Below are 22,748 nucleotides of genomic sequence, written 5' to 3'. Positions count from 1 at the left end.
CCCACCACAGGCTTTTGGATTTTCCGCTTCCTTTCCGCGAATCAAAAGCATAAGGGCTCACGGGCTGTGATTTAGAGACCCCTGACCATATATGTACCAAATAGAGCACATAAGTGACATTTGTATTTATTATTACTGTAATTTTTTCTTCTTTTCTTGATCTGGTTATGTGTTTTTTTAATTTAGTGTAAGTGTTTTTAGTTTAGTGTTTAGTGGTAGTTGTATATTTTGTATTGTAATTTTATTGTCATTTTGTTTGACATGTGTTATTTTAACATTAAAAAAATTGAAATTGAAGTCTAATATTGTGTTATACAAAGCCACTTACACTGTTGTACCTTATTCCTTTTTAATAAGGCGAAAAATGTAAACATATTTTTGACGTCGACTGTACAATATAACGCACTAATACACGTCTTAGAATTTTCATAATCTGTGATATTAGGTAATTAATTTCAGCCTATCAATAGAATCGATTTCAGCACGTCATATTAATAACTTTGTACAAATTGGAACCACTTGCCCTAACCCAACCCCAATTACATTAAAAGCCCCACCGAATTATCCGATAGCAAAATATCATCAGAGTTAGAACAACTTTGAACTCACAGGATATAGAAATAAGGTCTATATTCCTCTTACCGTGATCTTAAACGGTTAGCCTCAAACATTATTCAAATGTAGTGTCAATATTATCTACGAGATCCTGACTTAGGGTATCGCGTTCGGTACGGATCAAAGGCAGACCGACATGTTCAACGAAGATTAATGGGTACAGTCGCCATCAGATATATCGGAGCGGTCAAGGCGCTCGCAAATATCTGAACACGCCTCTATTGTCAGGGCGTTAGAGTGCGTGTTCAGATATTGTGAACACCTTGGCCTCTCCGATATATCTGATGGCCATAGTCAATTTGTCCGAATGTAATAACGAGGTGATTTCTGAAAGTCCAGATGTAACATATACCCATTTGCCAACAAGTCCGGATGTTATGATGCCTTAATGTCAGAATGTCTAGGTATCGAAAAATTCGCACACGTAACGTAAGAAATACCGATTTGACCACTATGTCAAATCGGTATCTCTTACGGTCCTCTAGTATTACCTTTCCATTGATCCGTACTGAACGCGAAACCCTGGATCAAAAATAACCACCTACATCGCCATGTCTTTATATGAAGCTTACAAATGAAGTCCATATTGGCTTACGTGTAATCTCTTGAGCAGGCCCGTGTCTGTATTGTTGTTGGCCGACTGCTTCGCCGTGTTCCAGAACTGCTTCTGCGCCGAGTACCGGTTCATGGGACATATTTTGAAGAGGCAATCTGAAAACGTCACTAATGTTAAAGCGGTAGAGTTGAATATGACATGAGTCGGGACGACATACTATAGGTAACTTGACAAAAAACAAAAGATAGATTTTAAATTGTTGTTTGGTGATAATTCCAATGTTACACATAAGCAAAACATAAGCTTGCAACTCTGTTGCAACTAGTGTTGGTAAAGTCTTAAGTCTGGTTTGAGTCCTCATCTTTACACAAGAAAATGTACTGATTATTCATGCAAAATCAGTCCCGGAACCGGGAACCCAGTTCTCGCCATACAGATTCAGTTCTGGGAGCATTGCCTACCTGGTACCCAAATACCCAGGAACTTCTTGCTTGTGCCAGTGTTAAATCAAGTTAAGATTTTTAAAGTTGAAACGCTGCTCAAGAACAATTTAAGTTTTTAAGGGATACCATATTCAAGGACCTGACTTCTCTGAACTCTGAGTGATTAGTTAGTTAGTTTTGCTGGGCATTTTCCGCAAATTGACATCCACTGTATTTTGCTTGAAACGAGGTAGCCCTACTCTCTCTGAGTGGTATTAAGTTCAGACTTTCAGTTCAAAAACTTCTTATGGTTAATACTAAGACTATTACTGGGTGAAACTTACCCCGGAACTTTTTGGGTGGATCAGTGAGGTCGCCCGCCTCCGGGCAGACGACGCACCTGTCATCTACCAACCTGCCGACAAACATATTCATTAACATACATTAAGGTTGTTCAAGGTACGGCCTTAATCAATACGAAGATTTTTATAATAGACACAGTGTTTTCCGAATATAGATTCCAATTGGTTTTTAATTATACGGTCTGACTTTTTTATCACTGCGCTCACAGGTTTCATTAAGAGCTCAAGTTGGTCATATACACAACACAAGGGCATGCCTGCGCAGTGTTGCCAGAACAGTTTATCTGTACAAGTAAAGCCGGTTAGGAAACTGCAGAGTGGGCTGCATTTATTAATGTCATCCTCCCGTCTGATTGGACGTCTGTGATCCGGTCTTTTAGAACGAGGCCTCCAGGCTTTGGTAGTGCTTCCTCCACCACCTATGATTACGTGACTATAGTCTGTATCTTTAGGTACCTATTTAAAAAAGAGTAAACAAAATATACCCTCAAATGGCTTCTTAAGCCAGTTGTGGGTAGTTGAAAACATTACACGATCAAATAATGTAGGTTAAAGTCAGGTTGTTCAGTGACAGATCCAGGTCGTTTTGTAATTGGTTGGTTAATCAATAAATGTTATAACTACCCGAAAATTTACAAATTATTTGTTTACTTTTATTTAAGTAGGTACCTAAAGATACAGAGTTATAGGTCCATTTCAGAGCAGCAATATTGGTAGAAGAGCCGGCCGCAAAATTTCTAACCGACTTGATACCACGATGAAATGCACAATGGTTTCCCAGAAAAGTTATGCTAAGTCCGAATTCGATAGTCTGCCACGGCGGAACTTGCCGAAAGTACGAAAAAGAAGGCCACTTCCGGTGCGAAAAAAGGGGCTGATTTAACCCATCTGATACCGAGATAGTAGTTATGGCAGCAGTTAGAAATTTACATGTAGACACAGAAAAGCGAAGTCTGCCACTATTTTTTTTGCCGGAAGTGCTTGGCAGACGCTCTCAAAGGTGACCATCGGGACCCCTAAATTAACCCATCTGATACCACCATGAAACCAATGCCAGTCGGTAGGTATGAACTCTCATGTCAGGAATATATAAGTCTGCCAAGGCTTTTCCTGCCGAAACACCATGGCAGACGAGATTATGTAAGCAAGGTCGCCATCGGTTACCCTACACTAACCCATCTGATACCACCATGAAACCAATTCCATTCGGTAGGTATGAACCCCCATTTTAGGAATATATAAGTCTGCCAAGGTTTTTCCTGCCGAAACACCTTGGCAGACGAGATTATAAGCAAGATGACCATCGGTTACCGTACACTAACCCATCTGATACCGCCATGAAACCAATTCCAGTCGGTAGGTATGAACCCTCATTTCATGAATATATAAGTCTGCCAAGGCTTTTCCTGCCGAAACACCTTGGCAGACGAGATTATGTTAGCAAGGTGTACATCAGTTACCCTACATTAACCCATCTGATACCTCCATGAAACCAATTCCAGTCGGTAGGTATGAACCCTCATTTCGGAAATTTTTAAGTCTGCCAAGGCCTTTCCTGCCGAAACTCCTTGACAGACGACCCCATCCGTGGGACCGGTATACGTGATTACTGTAGGCTTATTTATTACTTTATGCTTTTACATATTTGTATATTATTATGTTATTAATGAAATATATTTATAATTTATTAAACCTATACCTAATACATTGGGAATTCATTACCTGCTTACGGCAGTAGTAGGGAGTAGTGGGTGAGTTCTGGCTCACTTAGCCAGGCCAACAGTCCCTCCCCCTTTTTTTCCCTTGTTGAGGCCCTGCAACCTTACCTTGAACCCAACCTAATGTCATTGTAGCTCGAATCTAACCTAATCTTCTCATTTTTATTGCTTTTAGAAAATATTCTAATAACAATTATCTACTTTTGCAAAGTTAAATGTTGAATTCTTTATTTCGCAAAATGGAATTTTAATGTGACTATAATGTATGTGCAATCTACTTAGAAACTGGGTTTAGAAATATAAAAACACACATTTTATATAGGATAATAAGTTTATTCAAGTAATATTCTGAACATATGAGATATAGTAACATCATTACTTATTCTGTGTACAGTGGAGAAAACATGCAAGTTGACATTTTTCGTTTTAAAATAAAGATAAACTAAACAGTATTTGCCACAAACCGATGTAAAAAAAACTTTGCAGTTGTTGATTACAATACCATATCTGAAGGCCCCAGTACACAATGGGCCATCGCCGGCCATTCCAAGGGACGCATTTATGCGTTAGAGGGAGCAAATGATATTGCTATCTCATTCTACCGCATGGCTGCGTCCCTTGGAGTGGCCGGCAATGGCCCATTGTGTACTGGGGCCTTTACAATTTCTCTCCATGAACATTTTATGATACCCAACCAACCTTCCGGTTTTCGCCCGAATGAATTAAAATATTCACCAACACCATTGACATCAATATAAATGGCTATCCGATGTCAGCCAGGTTTAAAATCCGGATCTAAATTGATAATAAGCAATTTAAACAGGTGAACAGGTAGCTGAACAAACATTGGCATTTTGTTGGCTGCAAATACATTCGATTCCACGCCTATATTCATTTTACTCATATAGTGTTACACAGAACTCATTTGCTGTCAAGAATTACCGACAATTGTCGTGTTTCTTGTGACAATTGTCATTAGCTTCGCAAAATAAGTACTTAGTATTTGGCGATATAATGGAGTTTTTATTTTATTAACATGTTGGTGGCAAACAAGCACACCGCCCGTCTGATGGTAAGCGGTTACCGTAGCCTATGGAGGCCTGTAACGTCAGTACCAACTGTGATGTCGACAAGTGTCGCACCTGCCACCGTAGTGAAATAGAGGCCAGGCCCCAATTTCACATCGGTGACAGGTGCGACGAATTGTAAAATCACTATCGCTGACGTCACAGGCATCCATGGGCTACGATTACCACTTACCATCGGGCGGGCCGTATTCCTGTTTGCCACCATCATTGTATTATTAAAAAAAAACTTTATTATATCGGAAAAAACAGATATTTCTCCTGTGAAGTTTCTGACAATTGTCAAAGATCTAGAAGAATTGTAGGTAATTCTTGACAGGTAATGAGTTATATGTCGGAATTTCGTGACAATTGCAGTGTTTCTGTGACAATTGTCATAAACTTAGCAAGAGAAATATCTGTTTTTTTTCCGATATCATAAAGTATGATATCGGTTAGATTCGTATGGGAAAAAAAATTTCGAAAAAATCCAAGATGACGGAAAAAATGGCCCCTTTTATTTTGTATGGCAACTTTTAAACGGTGCGAGATAGGTGGGGGGTGCTCGACCAAATGTCATAGAGGGCCCCGAGACAAAATAAACTGCATTTAAAAATTTTCAAACGGCCGACTTTTTTTTTTTTTTTCAAGTTGGTCCTAGCGCGCTGAGATTGGCATGGCGAGAGATAGAAGCCTCTAGATTCCTATGAAAAAAAAATTTTTGGAAAAAGTCCAAGATGGCGGAAATAATGGTCATTTTAATTTTGTATGGCAACTTTTAAACGGTGCGAGGTAGGTGGGGGGTGCTCGACCAAATGTCATAGAGGGCCCCGAAACACAGCAAACTGCATTTAAAAAATGGCCGACTTTTTTTTTAATTTTTCAAGTTGGTCCGAGTGCGCTGAGATTTGGCATGCGGCGAGCTAGGGGGCCCAGCATTACCATGTAAAAAAAATTTTTGGAAAAATCCAAAATGGCGGGCGACAAGGGCAAAATTCAAATTTCCAAGTAGGTTAAGCGAGCCCGAAGGGCGAGCTTCAGGCCGGGAGGCCGAAGGCCGACCCCGCGTAGGGCCGTCAGGCCCGGAGCTTCACCCCGAATATCCAAGCGTGCCCCGCCCCCAGTAATTTTGGGCGAGGCCGAAGGCCGAGCTGCGGGAATGACGAACAAAGCAAAATCCTATACAAAAAGTGTGTTAAGCGAGCCCGAAGGGCGAGCTTCAGGCCGGGAGGCCGAAGGCCGACCCCGGCGGAGGGCCGAAGGCCCGGAGCCTCCACCCCGACTCCCAAAACGCGAGGCCGAAGGCCGAGCTGCGTGAATGCAGTTCCCCCAAGCGTTCTACAAAGTCAACTGTCTTGATAAGCGCCTTCGGCCCGCCGGCGAAGCGTCGAGGCTCGCGAAGGCCGAGGGCCGAGCTCCGCGTAGGGCCGAAGGCCCGAAGCGTCACACGAGAGGGGGAAGTTGGCCTACGGCCTTCGGCCTTCGGCCCGCCGTTTCGCTTGTCTAAGACACTTTTCCTATTGGGTCGTGTTTAAGCTCCAACTTCCCGCTTAAGCCCCGAAGCAAAACCAACCCTCCCAACTGTTTTAATAAGCGAAGCGGCGGGCCGAAGGCCCGACGCTGAGCTTCGAAACCCAGCGAAGGACGAAGGCCCGGAGCGTCCCTTACGAGTTCCCAAGCACGCGAGGCCAGGCCGAGCTGCGGGAATGTAGTGCTTTCACGCGGATCTTTTCGTCCTAGCAAAAGTACAACTTTATTTCTTTTTCCCTTTGGAAAACAAACTACTACTACTACTACTACTACTACAACAAAAACAACAGCACCAACAACAAACTACAAGAAGACCGCGGGGCCCTCGGGCCCCGCGCACAGGGCAAAATCTAGTCATACTATTTATTACCTCAGGAGCTACTAATACATACAGGTTGCTCCAAAGTAAAAAAATCGTAATTTGTTATGATGCTTTGTATACTGGTTCTAAATACCATTGACGTGTAAAATTGTATTGATTTTATGAATAAATTATTGAATATTGAATATAAATACCCTAATGCATGGACACCCTGTATATCAACTTGAAAGAAAATGTTCAATATTTCTTTATAGTGCGACTCCTTAGCTCGATTTAGTATGGAGGTAGAGTCTGGCTAATAAAAGATGAACCTGCAAAAATGCGGTCCTGGTCTGACCCATCCTAAATCCTGTCCCATCCGGCAGAAAGCACGAAACTTTGCATGCAAACTTCAATCTTCAACATTTATTCAGCAAATAGGCCGCAAGGGCACTATTACACGCCGCTAAAGAAATGTTCACTTCAAAAAGTTTTGAGATGTAATGTGAAACCAAGTCGGTTATTTTAATCAGTGCCAGGGGGTGTTAAAACAGTATCAATAAGATATCTTTAGTTTGTAATTTTTAGCGAGTTTTAGCGGTGGGCAAAGTAATCCGGTGATTTGGCATCCATTCCAACATTGCCCACCACCAAAAACGGATTAGGGTTGTCACTTTCATCTAATTTACCCAACTTCGCATGTAAAATAAGGTTATGTTTGTACACTAAAGTAAGTTTATAAATATATACTGTATTTAATTTGTCTTATTATCCTTTACTTAGATGTTTTATCCCGTTAACTAATGAAAACACAGCAAAAATCATATTTTTGGCCATTAAACTATTGTAACAGATTTTCTCAAAAGTGACAACCCTAGCCTTTGTAAAATGCTTAGGCGAGCCTTATATGGAAATGAGCAAAAACGGGTAGGCAACATTGCCCAGCAAATTTATTTAAAAGTTTTTACACTTATCGCTAAGTTATTAACAGGGAATGGTAGGATTGCCCAAAACCAGTGATCCTTAGACATCATCATCATACGAGCTGTATTTGAATACCAAATTGACGTGGGCAATGTTGGCGAAAACTCCGGATATCTTTGCCCACCCTCTAAAACGCAAAAAAATGGGTAAAAACACGATAAAAATATTTTTTCTTCAAATAAACTGATGCGTTTGATCACAATGGACGTGCTGAGCAAAAAAAGTAATTACGATTTGTTTTTTTTTTGAGTAATTCGTGTTTTTTTTAAATGCGGGCAAAGTTGGTGATAATGACCGGTACCTACTCTTCGAAGGCCGCAAAAATATATGACATACTCTTATGGTTCTACAAATAAGATCGTGTCAGATATTTTTGCGGCCTTCGTTGTGTGTTGTGTAACATAAATTGCAGGTGACTGTATATTAGGAATAATTATTTTATTTAGTTTCAACGAAAGTTTCAAGTTTAGTACGAAAATACTTCAGATATACAATATGCACAAAATGTAGACCTAATCGAAATAAAACATTGCTTTTTATAGTAATTTTTTTTTAAAAACATTCGATACATAGGTATACATAACAATAACCAGGCCACAGCGGTATTGGCCTGTAAGCTTTATCTCGGTCTCCAAAGCCGCAAAAACTCGCTAGTACTTCGTGCTGGTCTAGCCGTTATTTTTTCTTGAATATTTTCAGAGAACAGCACGTACACGCATTATACATATAGACGGAACGAACGGCATAATCATAATCATTTATTCGTCGCAATCCATGGTATTACAGATCTAGGTACAAGACTTTCAGGTATTACTTATACGAATTACATAACGCTTCCTGTTAATAGGCAATATTTTAAGATAAAAGTTCTATAATATATTACAAGATTACAATTGTCATCAAAATTAATTGACGTACAGAAGTCAAATACGTTTTTAAAATGACGCAAAATGAAAATTAATCCCAATCAGTAAAGGATGAGTCTTTAAACTTTTTTCATTTTAAGCGAGTTTTGATTTGAAGGAACATAATACTTAAATTCGACTGTAATCGTATTGTTTTAAGATAGTTTACTGAGGTTTTCAACCATTATGACCCGTAAATAACAGCAAATCAAATTTAAAGGAGACGCGAGCTGATATTTATGTACCCTATTTTTTGAAATACAATTTATCTACTGGTATACTTTCTCGTGTGCGTATATGATTTAATGTCAAATCAAGCTGTCATTTTTATTTGAAGAATTATACGTGTGCTCCGGTGCAGCCCCAGCGGGCATCTGACTTGAAGAAGAATTTTGAGTGATGTCGTCAATGTATGGAAATTGTTCGAAGGTTTACATTTGAGATTGAATTTCTGTGTTGTCTTTGTGAGTAAAAATATAAATCTTGAATTGTCTAGCTTTCAAAATCACACAATAATTCAATTACTGTCAAAGACAAAATTGTTTTGCTTCTTTCTCAAACGGAACTCCATATTTTGATATTTTGATACTTTTAGTGTCGATTTGTAGAGAATAACAGCAAATTAAAAATATAATGGCATGAAGAGTCGGTACACGGTTTCTTCGTGAACAAATTTACGTGTAATAATAATAATTATAATATAATATATATTATAGTGGTTTTCCGGGTCAAGGTCCGGGTCCGAGTCCGGGTCCGAGTCTGAGTCCGAGTCCGGGTCCGAATCCGTGTCCGAGTCCGTGTCCGGGTCCGAGTCCGAGTCCGGTTCCGAGTCCGGTTCCGAGTCCGGGTCCGAGTCCGAGTCCGGGTCCTAGTCCGAGTCCGTGTCCGAGTCCGAGTCCGGGTCCGAGTTCGATTCCAAGTCCGGGTCCGAGTCCGGGTCCGAACCGGATCCGGGTATGAGTCCGGTTCTGGGTCCGAGTCCGGGTCGCAGTCCAAGTCAAAATCGAAATTAGAAATCACCAAACGTGTACTATGCGTCGTTGAAGAGTTTTGTTCTGGTCATCATCAGCAGTTCCACTTCATCAAATGCGACAGTTTTTAATGTAAATGCTTGATTTTATGATGAAAATACAAAAAAAATCTATACTTTAATATTTGAGGAGTTCCCTCGATTCCTTATGGATCCCATCATTAGAACTCGAGCTTGACAAACATGTGGCTTTAAAACTTGACTTGCTTAACAAACATAACGAAGAGGAAAAATCGCCAAACGTGAACTATGCGTGGTTGAAGAGTTCTGTTCTGGTCATCATCAGCAGTTCCACTTCATCAAATGCGCTAGTTTTTAATGAAAATCCTTGATTTTCTGATGAAAATACAAAAATGTCTATACGCATGCCTTTAAGATTTGAGGAGTTCCCTCGATTCCTCATGGATCCCATCATCAGAACTCGAGCTTGACAAAAATGTGGCTTAAAAACTTGACTTGCTTAACAAACATAACGAAGACGACAAATCGCCAAACGTGAACTATGCGTCGTTGAAGAGTTCCGTTCTGATCATCATCAGCAGTTGCACTTCATCAAATGTCACTTTTTTGAATGTGTATGCTTAATTTGATGATAAAAACCCAAAAATCACTATATGTATGCGTTTAAAATTTGAGGAGTTCCCTCGATTCCTCATGGATCCCATCATCAGAACTGGGTTTTGACAAAAACGGAACCAATCTGTATGCATATACATACAATCAAAAAACTAATTTTCAAAATCGGTCCAGGAATGACGGAGATATAGAGTAACAAACATAAAAAAAATAAAAAATAAAAAAAACATACAACCGAATTGATAACCTCCTTCTTTGAGATTTGGAAGTCGGTTAACAAACTAATATTAGCCCAAAATCTAAAATAAATGAAGTACCGATCACATAAAAAGTAAAAAATTAAAATAAGTAAATAAAAACAGGAAGGTATCATAAAATGTTAATGAAGAGAAATTGTAAGAGATGGTATTATGCCAACCAACAACTGCAAAGTTTTTTAACATCGGTTTGTGGCAAATACTGTTTAGTTTATCTTTATTTTAAAACGAAAAATGTCAACTTGCATGTTTTCTCCACTGTACACAGAATAAGTAATGATGTTACTATATCTCATATGTTCAGAATATTACTTGAATAAACTTATTATCCTATATAAAATGTGTGTTTTTATATTTCTAAACCCAGTTTCTAAGTAGATTGCACATACATTATAGTCACATTAAAATTCCATTTTGCGAAATAAAGAATTCAACATTTAACTTTGCAAAAGTAGATAATTGTTATTAGAATATTTTCTAAAAGCAATAAAAATGAGAAGATTAGGTTAGATTCGAGCTACAATGACATTAGGTTGGGTTCAAGGTAAGGTTGCAGGGCCTCAACAAGGGAAAAAAGGGGGAGGGACTGTTGGCCTGGCTAAGTGAGCCAGAACTCACCCACTACTCCCTACTACTGCCGTAAGCAGGTAATGAATTCCCAATGTATTAGGTATAGGTTTAATAAATTATAAATATATTTCATTAATAACATAATAATATACAAATATGTAAAAGCATAAAGTAATAAATAAGCCTACAGTAATCACGTATACCGGTCCCACGGATGCGGATGTTGCTTACATAATCTCGTCTGTCAAGGAGTTTCGGCAGGAAAGGCCTTGGCAGACTTATATATTCATGAAATGAGGGCTCATACCTACCGATTGGAATTGGTTTCATGGCGGTATCAGATGGGTTAGTGTACGGTAACCGATGGTCATCTTGCTTATAATCTCGTCTGCCAAGGTGTTTCGGCAGGAAAAACCTTGGCAGACTTATATATTCCTAAAATGGGGGTTCATACCTACCGAATGGAATTGGTTTCATGGTGGTATCAGATGGGTTAGTGTAGGGTAACCGATGGCGACCTTGCTTACATAATCTCGTCTGCCATGGTGTTTCGGCAGGAAAAGCCTTGGCAGACTTATATATTCCTGACATGAGAGTTCATACCTACCGACTGGCATTGGTTTCATGGTGGTATCAGATGGGTTAATTTAGGGGTCCCGATGGTCACCTTTGAGAGCGTCTGCCAAGCACTTCCGGCAAAAAAAATAGTGGCAGACTTCGCTTTTCTGTGTCTACATGTAAATTTCTAACTGCTGCCATAACTACTATCTCGGTATCAGATGGGTTAAATCAGCCCCTTTTTTCGCACCGGAAGTGGCCTCCTTTTTCGTACTTTCGGCAAGTTCCGCCGTGGCAGACTATCGAATTCGGACTTAGCATAACTTTTCTGGGAAACCATTGTGCATTTCATCGTGGTATCAAGTCGGTTAAAAATTTTGCGGCCGGCTCTTCTACTATATGTCGATTTCCAAAGCTCTTAGAGCGTCTTGATATACTATACTCACCCTAAAGTACTGAGGAAGCCTGAGACTGTCCCCTCCGCGTAGAGGGACACGATGTCCCCCTGGTGCAGGAAGCTGTCCCCCATCTCGCCGCCTTGCCCCCACCATGCAACGACACCTGAAAAGATATTATCAATATTGGTATTCATATAATGGCTTCAGAATTATGCGTAATCTATTTTTATTTATTTAGTCGTATTAATACAATTCATGGTCGTAATTAGAGATGGGTAACTACCCGGGTAAATACCCGAGAGCGGGTATTTATGTGTTGTAATGTTAAGAGCCAACAGGAGTGGTCATTCCTCCATACAAACGTAGTCCTCGTTTTCCTCCGTGGTTTTTGAAGCTAGAGCAATGATTTTTTCAACACAGATTAACATTGTCAATATCTGTGTCGGACCGTTTTGCTTTTTTTGATATTTTTGTTTTTTAAGGCGCTAGAGCCCTTCAAAAACGGCCAAAATGGCCTAATAGACTATGCCGCAATGAGAGGCGTGGTATTCAAAACTGATATCAATTAGCCAAAAAAGCAAAACGGTCCGACACAGATAATTTCATAATCATTTAGATTTCCAAATTTGGTTACGATTGGTTAAGTTTTGGGGGAGGAAAAAGAGGACTACGAAACCTCGATTTTTGTCATTTTGCGCAGGATTTTTCGCCTCAGCTGCAGTTGTCCCTATCGCACTAATTTTAGGGGCGGAGTCAAGTTTCTAAATACGTACACAGCCAGAAAAGTGATGGGCAATAGTCGACATTTAATGTCGATAATCTAGTGATGTAAGAAGTTATCGATAAACCGTCTTGTGTGAAAATATCTAGATCCTAAGATACAAGGGGTATTGGGTTGAGAGTAGGGAACACATTTTTGTAGTTATGATATACAATCTATTATGAACTTTTTGATTCTAATATTTCAAATTAGAAATCAAAATCAAAAATATTTTATTGCATGGTTAAAATGGGTTAACAAAATTTTTAGGTACCTACAGGCACGCTTCGTAATTGTCGAGCAATTTAGGGTCCTAGCTGAATTGGTTGTTCCATACTTACTCGTGCTCTATGGAATGTCCAATTTAGCTAGAACCCTAAATGGCTCAACAATCACGGAGCGTGACAGTACAAATGATTCATGTTCTGTATATCCTGCCCTACAATGGCGTTAATATTTGGTTGTCATGTCTATACTTCGTTTTTAAGCATTATTGAAAAAAAAAAAGTAAATACTAATATTAACCACTAAGTACATAACTATTACAAAAAAAGCTAAATAATTATACGATTGCATGCTTAAAAAAGACACGTCACCTTCACTCTAATGCTAAACAAACGAAGAATAAGAACTAACAGCGATAAGACCGCCTGTTGCTACCTTTATCTACATTGTAAATCGGTTTTAGGGTTCCGTACCCAAAGGGTAAAACACGGGACCCTATTACTAAGATTCCGCTGTCCGTCCGTCCGTCTGTCACCAGGCTGTATCTCACGAACCGTGATAGCTAGACAGTTGAAATTTTCACAGATGATTTATTTCTGTTGCCGCTATAACAAGAAATACTAAAAACAGGATAAAATAAAAATTTTAGTGGGGCCTCCCATACAACAAACGTGATTTTTGACCGAAGTTAAGCAACGTCGGGCGGGGTCAGTACTTGGATGGGTGACCGTTTTTATAAATAATGGTACGGAACCCTTCGTGTGCGAGTCCGACTTGCACTTCGCCGGTTTTTTTTAAATTTGTTTTTATGTTTGTGGTGTAATAAAGAATATTTTAGAGTCAGACCAAGAAAAGTCTACAGCAATTTTGATAGCACACGCAGTGCAAGTGTTATTTATATGTCATAATTTCATAGAAGCGACGTTTGAAATAATACTTGCACTGCGTGTTCTATCAAAATCGCTATAGATTTTTCTTGGCCTAACTCTACTTTAAATTACAAAGTAAGGCCTAAATTATAAAATAAGGCCCATCAATGTTTTTTTTTTGTGTTTATTAAACTTGATATTTTGTCTATAGTATTAGCGGACATGGCCTCAAAATTTAAACCCGCTTAAGAATCGGGCCTTATTTCGTGCATTATATACAATACTACCCATTTTTGTGTAGTCATTATTTATACTATAGAAGCATTGTTTGAGTAGCCAATTATTTAAACAGTATTTTTTTAAAGGGCAACGGTGGCAATATTTTAAGGTCTGGATAATAAGATACAGATCTTAATAAGGATATCAATGTAAGTGAATGTTACCATGACTACCAAACAAACAAATGTGATAGAATTTGCCAGCTGGCATTGTAACATTCAGACAGTTACCTATGTACCTAATCTGAAATATGAATAAATTAGTAATATTTTAAACAGGAAAGTAAACCGAATTTTGGCCTGTTGCTGGACACAATCACAATAGTAATTTGTTTTACAAGAGGGCAAAGTTTATCGCCACCGGTTGATGCATTTGCAGCACCAATGGTAGAAAATGCAAGCTCATCATCAACTGCATAATCGACGTTTGATATGACTATTGAATCCGAGCTTTTTGATCATGAATCATGATAAAACAAAATTTTAGAAGGTCGCAGAATAGTGGATTTAAAATATTTATTTTCTGTGATCTCAAATATCAGGCACGATCATACAAATTGTACATTTGCTGATCTTGCCTTTGTCATTGAAAGACGTAAGGGTTTACACAGAGAATATATATTTAAGTGTAATATGTGCAAAAAAAAGGAAACGATACACTCTGAAGACCCAAAAAGAAAATGTTAGTAAATACTGCTCCTCCCCATGGTTACTTGGTTCCTTATTCAACCTACCTGAAATTAAACGAGTAGGTTAGTAAATTATATCATTTTACATTATAAAGTTAAATGTTTAGGTATCTCAATCACTTACTCACTGGTGGACATGGACGCAAAATTTTTGCCCATCTACTTATACTATCTTATAAAAAATGAAATTTTGAAAGTTAGCACGCTTAAAGTTCGTTTTTTTTGCATTAAGGTAACAGATTTTGACATGTCTTATTAAAAATTACCATTGAAAAATAAGTCATAGCAAATATGTTAGAATTATAAATCATATTAATCATATTAATGAGCAAGAGCACCCTAAACCGGCGAGCGTGTATGAGGAATGTTATGAATGTGAAGGAAGCGAAAGTGGTATGTCAGGATCGTAGCAAGTGGAAATCCGTGGTCTCTGCCTACCCCTCCGGGAAATAGGCGTGATTGTATGTATGTATGTATGTATGTATTAATCATATACTTTTTTATATTCTTTTGCTTTCATAAGTAATATAAACTAATTTTTGAAAGCGTTTTTCAATAATTATTAATAAAAAGACACGTCATGATTGTTTACCTTCTTTCTAATGCTAAAAAATAACGACCTATAATAACCGGGCCTTATTTGGTACAGAACCTTGATTTGATAGGTACATCGGATATTCTGGGCCCCTGAGTTTGTTACGTAAAGGACAAAATGGTGACATGTGGTTAGAGCTGATACTGTTAAACTAGTGGTTCTGTGCGCTAAGTATAAAAAATAAGCTTCAGCGAACTCATTAAGCCTAGAAAAAATCCTACACCCTACTGCCACTTAAGTCAGTCTTGAGTCTTTGAATCAATTTCCGTAGTAGTACTACTACTACTAAGGTACTAGGAGGTAATAAGGCCTATAGTAGGTATAATAAGGCCTACCTGAAAAATAATGTTCTTACAACAGTGTAACCGTGTTAGTTATTTGAGTAACTTATATGTAAAGTGATACAATTAAAAGCTAACAGCAAACCAGTACATAAATTATATCTTATGTACTTCTTATGAATTACACTCTTATAAAGGTTTCGGCTAATTACGCTTAATTACTTGAATAAAGGTACATGAATTGCGTGCGGTCCAATAGGTAACCACAACTCACGGAGTCCAAAACAATAAGCTGATCAGCAAAGTCAAGTAAACAAAGCCAAGTCACAGTAGTAGAAAGATTATCGAGTTCCGTAAACGTAAGCCGGGTCAAAAAATTCAATCGCAACACTGTAAGTAATAAGTCAACGCCTCGTGGCAGTAACGCACGAAAAATAACATTGCAAATTGTCGGCAATGAGGCGCGCGCGGGTGCAAGCGTACGCATCTGTGTGCGTGCATTACACACACAAATACAGTCTCTCACGCCCCGTCAGAGCGACGGGTATATTCAGCTTGAAATCTCAAAATTGACTTTTAGCTCAGCTCCCGTTTCGTCTTAAGTGTAAATTTTAATTTTCGTTCTTCTTTTTTTTCTCTTTTGTCTGTTACCATTTTTTTATGCCACGAATAAACTATTTCTATTTCTATTTCTATATTTACCTACCCGCGGGTAAATACGCGGGTATTTTCGTTTTTCTTCTAAATTTGATGTGTTTAATGGTATGTGAGTATAAATAAGATTAATTTAAGTATTTTTTTATAATGTTACATAAAATGTATGTTCAAACTAATTACGAAAAGGTTGCTATGAGGTGAAGTTCGATTTTAACATATCAGTCCAATTATAAAAATCGTGTAAAATCATTCCCTGGCTTCCGGAAATGTTTTAAAATGCTTTTAATATACATTAGAAAGATGAAAATAAAGAATACTTATGAATGATAATAAAAAAAAATTGTGCAGTATCCCAACTTGTGGAGCTTAAATTATAAGTCAAACACAGTTAGTTTTAGGACAAAAATGTATATAACCTTTTTTGTAGAAAATTATGTCTACTTTAGTTTGTACATTAGAGTACACAACACTTTTCGATATTAATGACAGATTCCAAGAAATATGAAAAAGTTCACTTTTGCCCCCCTCCCCCCAACCACACCCCCCGCCGACCGAAGTTGGAATGTGTATTATCAACGTATAAGTACGATAATTTACTCAAGTCTAAAAAAATACTCTTATGACGGCCTTTTTTTAATATTTATCAAAATTGTACTAAAAATTCCTTAGTTACAACTGCAACTGCAACTAAACCATTTCATTTTAAATGACACAATAATTACAGCCATTAACTCGGTTTATATCTCCACTTTAACACAAATCGACATGTGCAACAAGAAATGAATCTACCCGTCCATTTGGGTAGATACGGGTAAATACCGGGTAGATAAAAGGGTGGGTAAATTGGGTAAATACCCGCGACCCATCTCTAGTCGTAATCTATTATAGACTAAGAGCTAGCCCCGGAAAATTAAGATTGAGAGCAACAAAACCTCTCTAGACAGTTTGCTATACTATCCAAATACTTGAACACTTGGACCAAAAGCGACTTCAACAGAAGTCTCGACGTAAGCTATCTTACGCATACACATATGGTGTGCTCACATGCCCGCAATGTTCGCGAACTTTTGGGAACAAAATCTGCGTCAGACACTTGTGAGCACACCAGAGATAGCAACGGAGTTGATAGCAGTCGCCGTGGCCGAATCGGCCGTGGAGGAGTTAGTTAGTTAGTACACATATAAAGACCAAGGACAGCATTATTACTATCCAAAACTGGGGCTACTCCTTCTCATTCATACATATTTCTTCGAAAAGAATACCAAAATCGCATACTGTTCAGACTGTTGTCAGTTTACTTTATCTATGCCAAATATCACTGTAGTTAAACGAAGCATAATAAACAAACGCCAAGGAATTTTGGCATCACTATTAACAACACTCTTAAAGTGAACCTTATGTATTTTCAATAAGGTACAAATTGGCAGTTAACAATATGGACGTAGGTCAGGCTCCTTAACTAGGAATAATGGAAAATGTACTTTATTCAATGGTGCATATTAGGTTTAAATTACAATGACAAAGGTTTAATTACAAGCATGGATAGTGTTTAGAAAAGCGAGAATAACTCATTGAGCTTTGATTGTTCAGAAAATAGATTTATGACGTTTTTTTAAACAGTTTTTATGGTGGGATATTCCGATTGTGCGATGTAACTATATATGGATCTGTTTAGTAGTGTATTCTTGCGGTTGATAATGACAAGCATAGTGAATGGTGTCTACTATCTACAGATTTTACACAAAAAATCGTAATAACTTGGGTCCTTGTACCTTTTTATTTATAACACCTTCCTCAAGAATCACTCTATTGATAGGTGAAAACCGCATGAAAATCCGTTCAGTTAGTTTTTGAGTTTATCGCGAACATATAGACAGACGCGCCTTTGTTTTGTACATAATATTGTATTGATATCTAATGCCAATAAAACCCGCTCGATTGATAATCAGGAAAAAGTAACTATATTGTGTAATATTGATAAGGTGGATAAGGAAGATAGCGGGGTTAATTGGGTCAGGGGGGCATAGTTAATGAACAAGTATACGAGTAGGTAGTAGTTACAGTTAGTCAAGGGGCTGTGCTTGTTGGTGAGAACCAGTGTTGCCAACTCTGTAACTTAGATCCTGGGACTTCCGGTTCGAGCGCCATCTTGATGGCACGCGTCGGGATCAATTGCTTTGTTTTTTGCTCATTAATATTGTTTAAAGTGTAATATCGATAGCCTATTATACAGTAAACTAATGTGGTAGTGTGCAGTGAATGGAGAATTTATCTTGAAGCACGTTTAACCATCATTTTGGAGTCAACGGCCGGTTGTCCACGTGTTTCTTGTAAAGCCCGCTATCGCTTTACAAGAGCTGAATCACCGTACACTGTCTTGTACTAACCGTACAATTTCAATCGTATTACCCTGCTACTACGACCTTGACACTGGCGAAATAGCCCCAATGGGCTGAAGCCATAATTTTAAAAGAATGAACTTAGATCCTAAACTTTGCAACTTTTGGAGTCACGTAGCACCCTAGACCCTAACCTGACACCTGGGGCCCGTTTCTCAAAAGATTGTATTAACTTGTGATTCAAGCGGATGTCACTTTTTGACAGCTTTTGTTAGAAAGGGACTTCCACTTGTATTACAAGTTACAAGCTTTTGACAAACGGCCCCTGGTAACATTTGTAACAAAACAAACATATTGATACGGTGGATAAGGGAGATAGCGAAATTAATTGGGTCAAGTACAAGATTACAGACATAAAGATTAATGAGCTATCGTTTCAAGGTGTTATTGTGGTGGAAAAATAGAGGGTCCACCGCGAAAATAGAAATTTCGTTATTTTCCTCTTGCATGGGTACATATTCAAGCGCTAAAGAAGCAGACCACCATGGTATAATAATATACTCCGCCTGGTACTCTCTTCCCGTCTTTTCTAGGTCACCTGACTGACACAAGCATACGTCATCATGCGACAGCGCTATATGATAGCGTAGCGCTATACAAAGTGGCAATATTATTGTGACGTTGGCTTGTGTCACTCTGGGAAGAGAAGACCATGTTTTATTAGACTATGCAGACCACGAAATTTCGATTTACGCGGCAGACTATCTGGACTCATCTCTTTTTAAAGAAGGTATGGGATATAGACCCCACGCTACCTCAATGCGCAGTGCAGGCATTGGAGCGCACATTTTTTATTTGTTTGCCTGTTGGGTATGTGGGTTCATTTGTCGAAAATCGACTGATAAATATCAAATAAGATTTCGTAATTCATTTCCGAGAATATTGGTACGAGCTGTGTTATTACTGTTAGTGTGTGACGATAAACCACCGTTATAAGTCAATTTCATGAATTTATAAAACTGAAACAAGCCATAGGTAGGTATAGCTATTTCCGCTGGACAATACTCATAAATCTGGTAAACCTAATGCATAATATATTTAGTCGGGCATCGGGCATAATTAGGCATATCTAATCTTATCACTACACAGCAAAGCTATTTGTCCAGATTAATGAGCCAAAGCTTGCGTACGGGTACCGCAAATACATTATCAACCTTAATGCAATACAGTAAGGTGCAAAACAAATCCTGCCTTAGACGTATACTGTACTAACTGATCATATACAACACTGAAATGTTACAAAAACGCGGTCACATGGTCAAATCCTAGTTATTTCTTCGCAAATATAAAATTGAGACACAGCCCATTATGTCTCCCCATGACCCCCCCCCCCTGCATTCGCCTGTTGAAGATGTTATTAAAAAGTCGTCGGGTCGCGCGCACCCGAGCTGCATACATCGCCATTGTTAGTAGCTGGGTACTATTTACAGGGCTGCGTGTCTTATTTGAAATGTTTGTAATTTTTGGGCAGTTCTTGCGCGGTGTACATTTAAGCAAACATCCAAGGCGTCGGTCCACTGTTACTTTCAACACTGTGACAGAACACACATAAAACTCACCAGTCACATATCCGTCACACCATCTTCAATACAACTCGACCAGCTTTATAAGCAGCTTCAGCATATCGCACACGAAATAAAACAAATTGCACAACACCTTATACCACAAACGCTTCACGTCTATAAGATAGCAACTCAACACTAGCACTATCAACAAGGCAAAGTACCATTTCTCTTTATCACTTATAACCATCTGCGAGTCGTCCGTTACCGATTTTTGAATTTAAGTCGCTTTAAGGTCTGGTTTTGGCGGCATTTTACTGGTTCGAATAATTTTTGATATCTATAATGAAAACAAATACATGTGCTTCGATAATTCAAACAATTATTTAATACCATAGACTTTAAAAGGTCCTTAGAGTCCGTAGGTACGAGTATAAGTTAATTCTGACTACACTTTGATGTGCCACTAAAATATCATATTTTCATAATTTGACATTTATATTGGCACAGGGTACTTCCATACTTGATCACTACAAAATCTGTGCAAATTTAGCTTGGTCGGACTCTATAATCGGTTGAATTTATGCCATGGTATTATATTATTGCTTGAATGACAGAAACACGCAGTTTTATTATGTTACACTGATTTCAGACTGAGTGTAAAACATTTGGTTGCAATAATACAACCCCTAGAGTTCATTTGAAAGCGTAACTTGCGTTCGCGTTTGCGTTATGTCTATTTTTGTATGCGATTTTGAACAGCGCGCCAAGCGGGACGTTTTGGAAACTCAAAATCCCATACAAAATTAACGCAAACGCGTACGTCACGTCACGCTATGAAATGAAATTTAAAACACTGGTCTGTTTGAGGGTACATACGATACGTTTGTTCCTTTGGTCGATATAGTTTATTTGTCATTAGGAACACGGAAATAATCAACATTATTTGTAGTTTTAATGATGGATGTTGCGATACTATCGATTACTGAACTTTTTTAGGGACGTCCAAAATTAATGTTGATATGAATATGACAATATTAGCTAGAGTTATTTAAATTATTAATAAATCTACAATAGAAGTCGAGGTCTTGTTAAGTGGTAATTCCCAGCTGGTGATAATACCTAATATAAAAAGGGAAAATACAAAACAATTCAAGTTCAATGTAGTTGTACCTTCCCTTTGCTTATCTATTCTCTTTATTTATTTTTCGTCTTAAGTTAGGTATTTTTATAATATGAATATAAAAGTAAAATGTAAAAACACTTAATAAACAATAAAAATTAATATAAACACATTATAAAAAACCTAACCTAGGGTGCCGCCAGCAGCGGGGCAAGGCCCAAGCTACCGGTGGTCAGGGCTGCAGAGAGAGGAATCGGCGGACTATCCGCGCCGTGTCCAAGATCACCGCCTTCTGCATCTGACCCTTGATCCAACCACCTAGCGAGAGTCTCTCAAGGTGTTGATCGAGACTCTTCGCTATTAGACCGTTTACTGAAACGACTATCGGGACAATGATCGTCGAATCAACATTCCACATGGCGGTTATCTCGTGAGCCAAGTCTAGGTACTTACTGGACTTGTCCTTCTCGGCCTTCACGAGATTCTCATCATGGGGGATGGTGATGTCAACGAGCACGGCCCGACGTTGCGATCGATCTATTATCACAATATCAGGCTTATTGGCTACAATAGTCCTGTCAGTGATGATAGATCGATCCCAATAGAGCGTGGCACGACCATTCTCGAGAACAGGCGCAGGTAAGTACTTGTAGTACGGTACTTCGCGGTCCACAAGGTCATATAGAAGAGCAAGTTGCTGGTGAATAATCCTGGCTACGAGATTATGTCTGTGCAAGTACTCGCCGTTAGCAAGATGAGAGCAACCGGAAATGATATGCCTGAGTGACTCTCCGGGACGGCGGCATGCCCGACAGATGTCGACCGTACCGTCCTTCAGGATATATTTCCGATAGTTGTTCGTCATCATCACTTCGTCCGCAATTGCACAGGCAAAACCCTCGGTTTCTCCGAAGAGGTCCCCGAATCGTAACCAGTTCACCGACGCGAGCAGGTCCACATCGGGTCCCGTGAGGGCCTTGTAGAACCGCCCGTGTAGCACCTTACTCTCCCATGCCGCCTTGCGATCCGCAGTACTTAGTACCACAGGTTTGCGCCAGTTCTCGTTTGCCAAGGAAAGCGGCGTGAGGTTCCTATCTACTGCCACCACATCACGATGCATCCCACATTCGTTGTTAAGGAAATAGTTCCTGAGAGTGTACACCTCGTGGTTGTGGAGATCCTTGGCGTTTAGGAAGCCTCGGCCTCCACACTTCCGTGGGATGTACAATCTCATAACTGACGAGCGTGGGTGTAGCATGCGATGTGCGGTGAGCAGTGATCGGACCCTCCGATCCAGGGCGTCCAGCTCGGTCTGAGTCCACCTTAGTATGCCAAAGGAGTATGTGAGTAGGGGCATTACCCAGGCGTTGAAGGCGCGCACTTTGTTGCCTCCTGACAAAAGACTGTTAAGGACTTTTGTGAGCCGACTGAAAAAGCGCTCCTTCACCGACCGTCTAATACCCTCGTCCTCAATACCCAACGACTGTGACATACCAAGGTATTTATAGGTTTCTGATTCAGAGA

General features: G+C 39.1%; 1 protein-coding gene across 1 annotated transcript in view; it reads right to left on the bottom strand.

The window, feature by feature from the left end:
- LOC134801570 (inositol 1,4,5-trisphosphate receptor) overlaps nucleotides 1–22,748 on the bottom strand; it is a 142,652-nt gene that overhangs the window by 101,514 nt on the left and 18,390 nt on the right. The window contains exons 2-4 of the mRNA XM_063774185.1: nucleotides 11,895–12,009; nucleotides 1,938–2,008; nucleotides 1,211–1,326 (exon numbers count right to left, since the gene is read on the bottom strand). Coding sequence (XP_063630255.1) covers nucleotides 1,211–1,326; nucleotides 1,938–2,008; nucleotides 11,895–11,977 — 270 coding nt within the window. The 5' untranslated portion in view covers nucleotides 11,978–12,009. The remainder of the gene's footprint in view (nucleotides 1–1,210; nucleotides 1,327–1,937; nucleotides 2,009–11,894; nucleotides 12,010–22,748) is intronic.

This window comes from Cydia splendana, chromosome 22, assembly GCF_910591565.1.
Source record: "Cydia splendana chromosome 22, ilCydSple1.2, whole genome shotgun sequence".
Classification (NCBI taxonomy): domain Eukaryota; kingdom Metazoa; phylum Arthropoda; class Insecta; order Lepidoptera; family Tortricidae; genus Cydia; species Cydia splendana.
The sequence above is the reverse complement of the archived record's forward strand: the minus strand, read 5'-3'. Positions and strand labels throughout refer to the sequence as shown.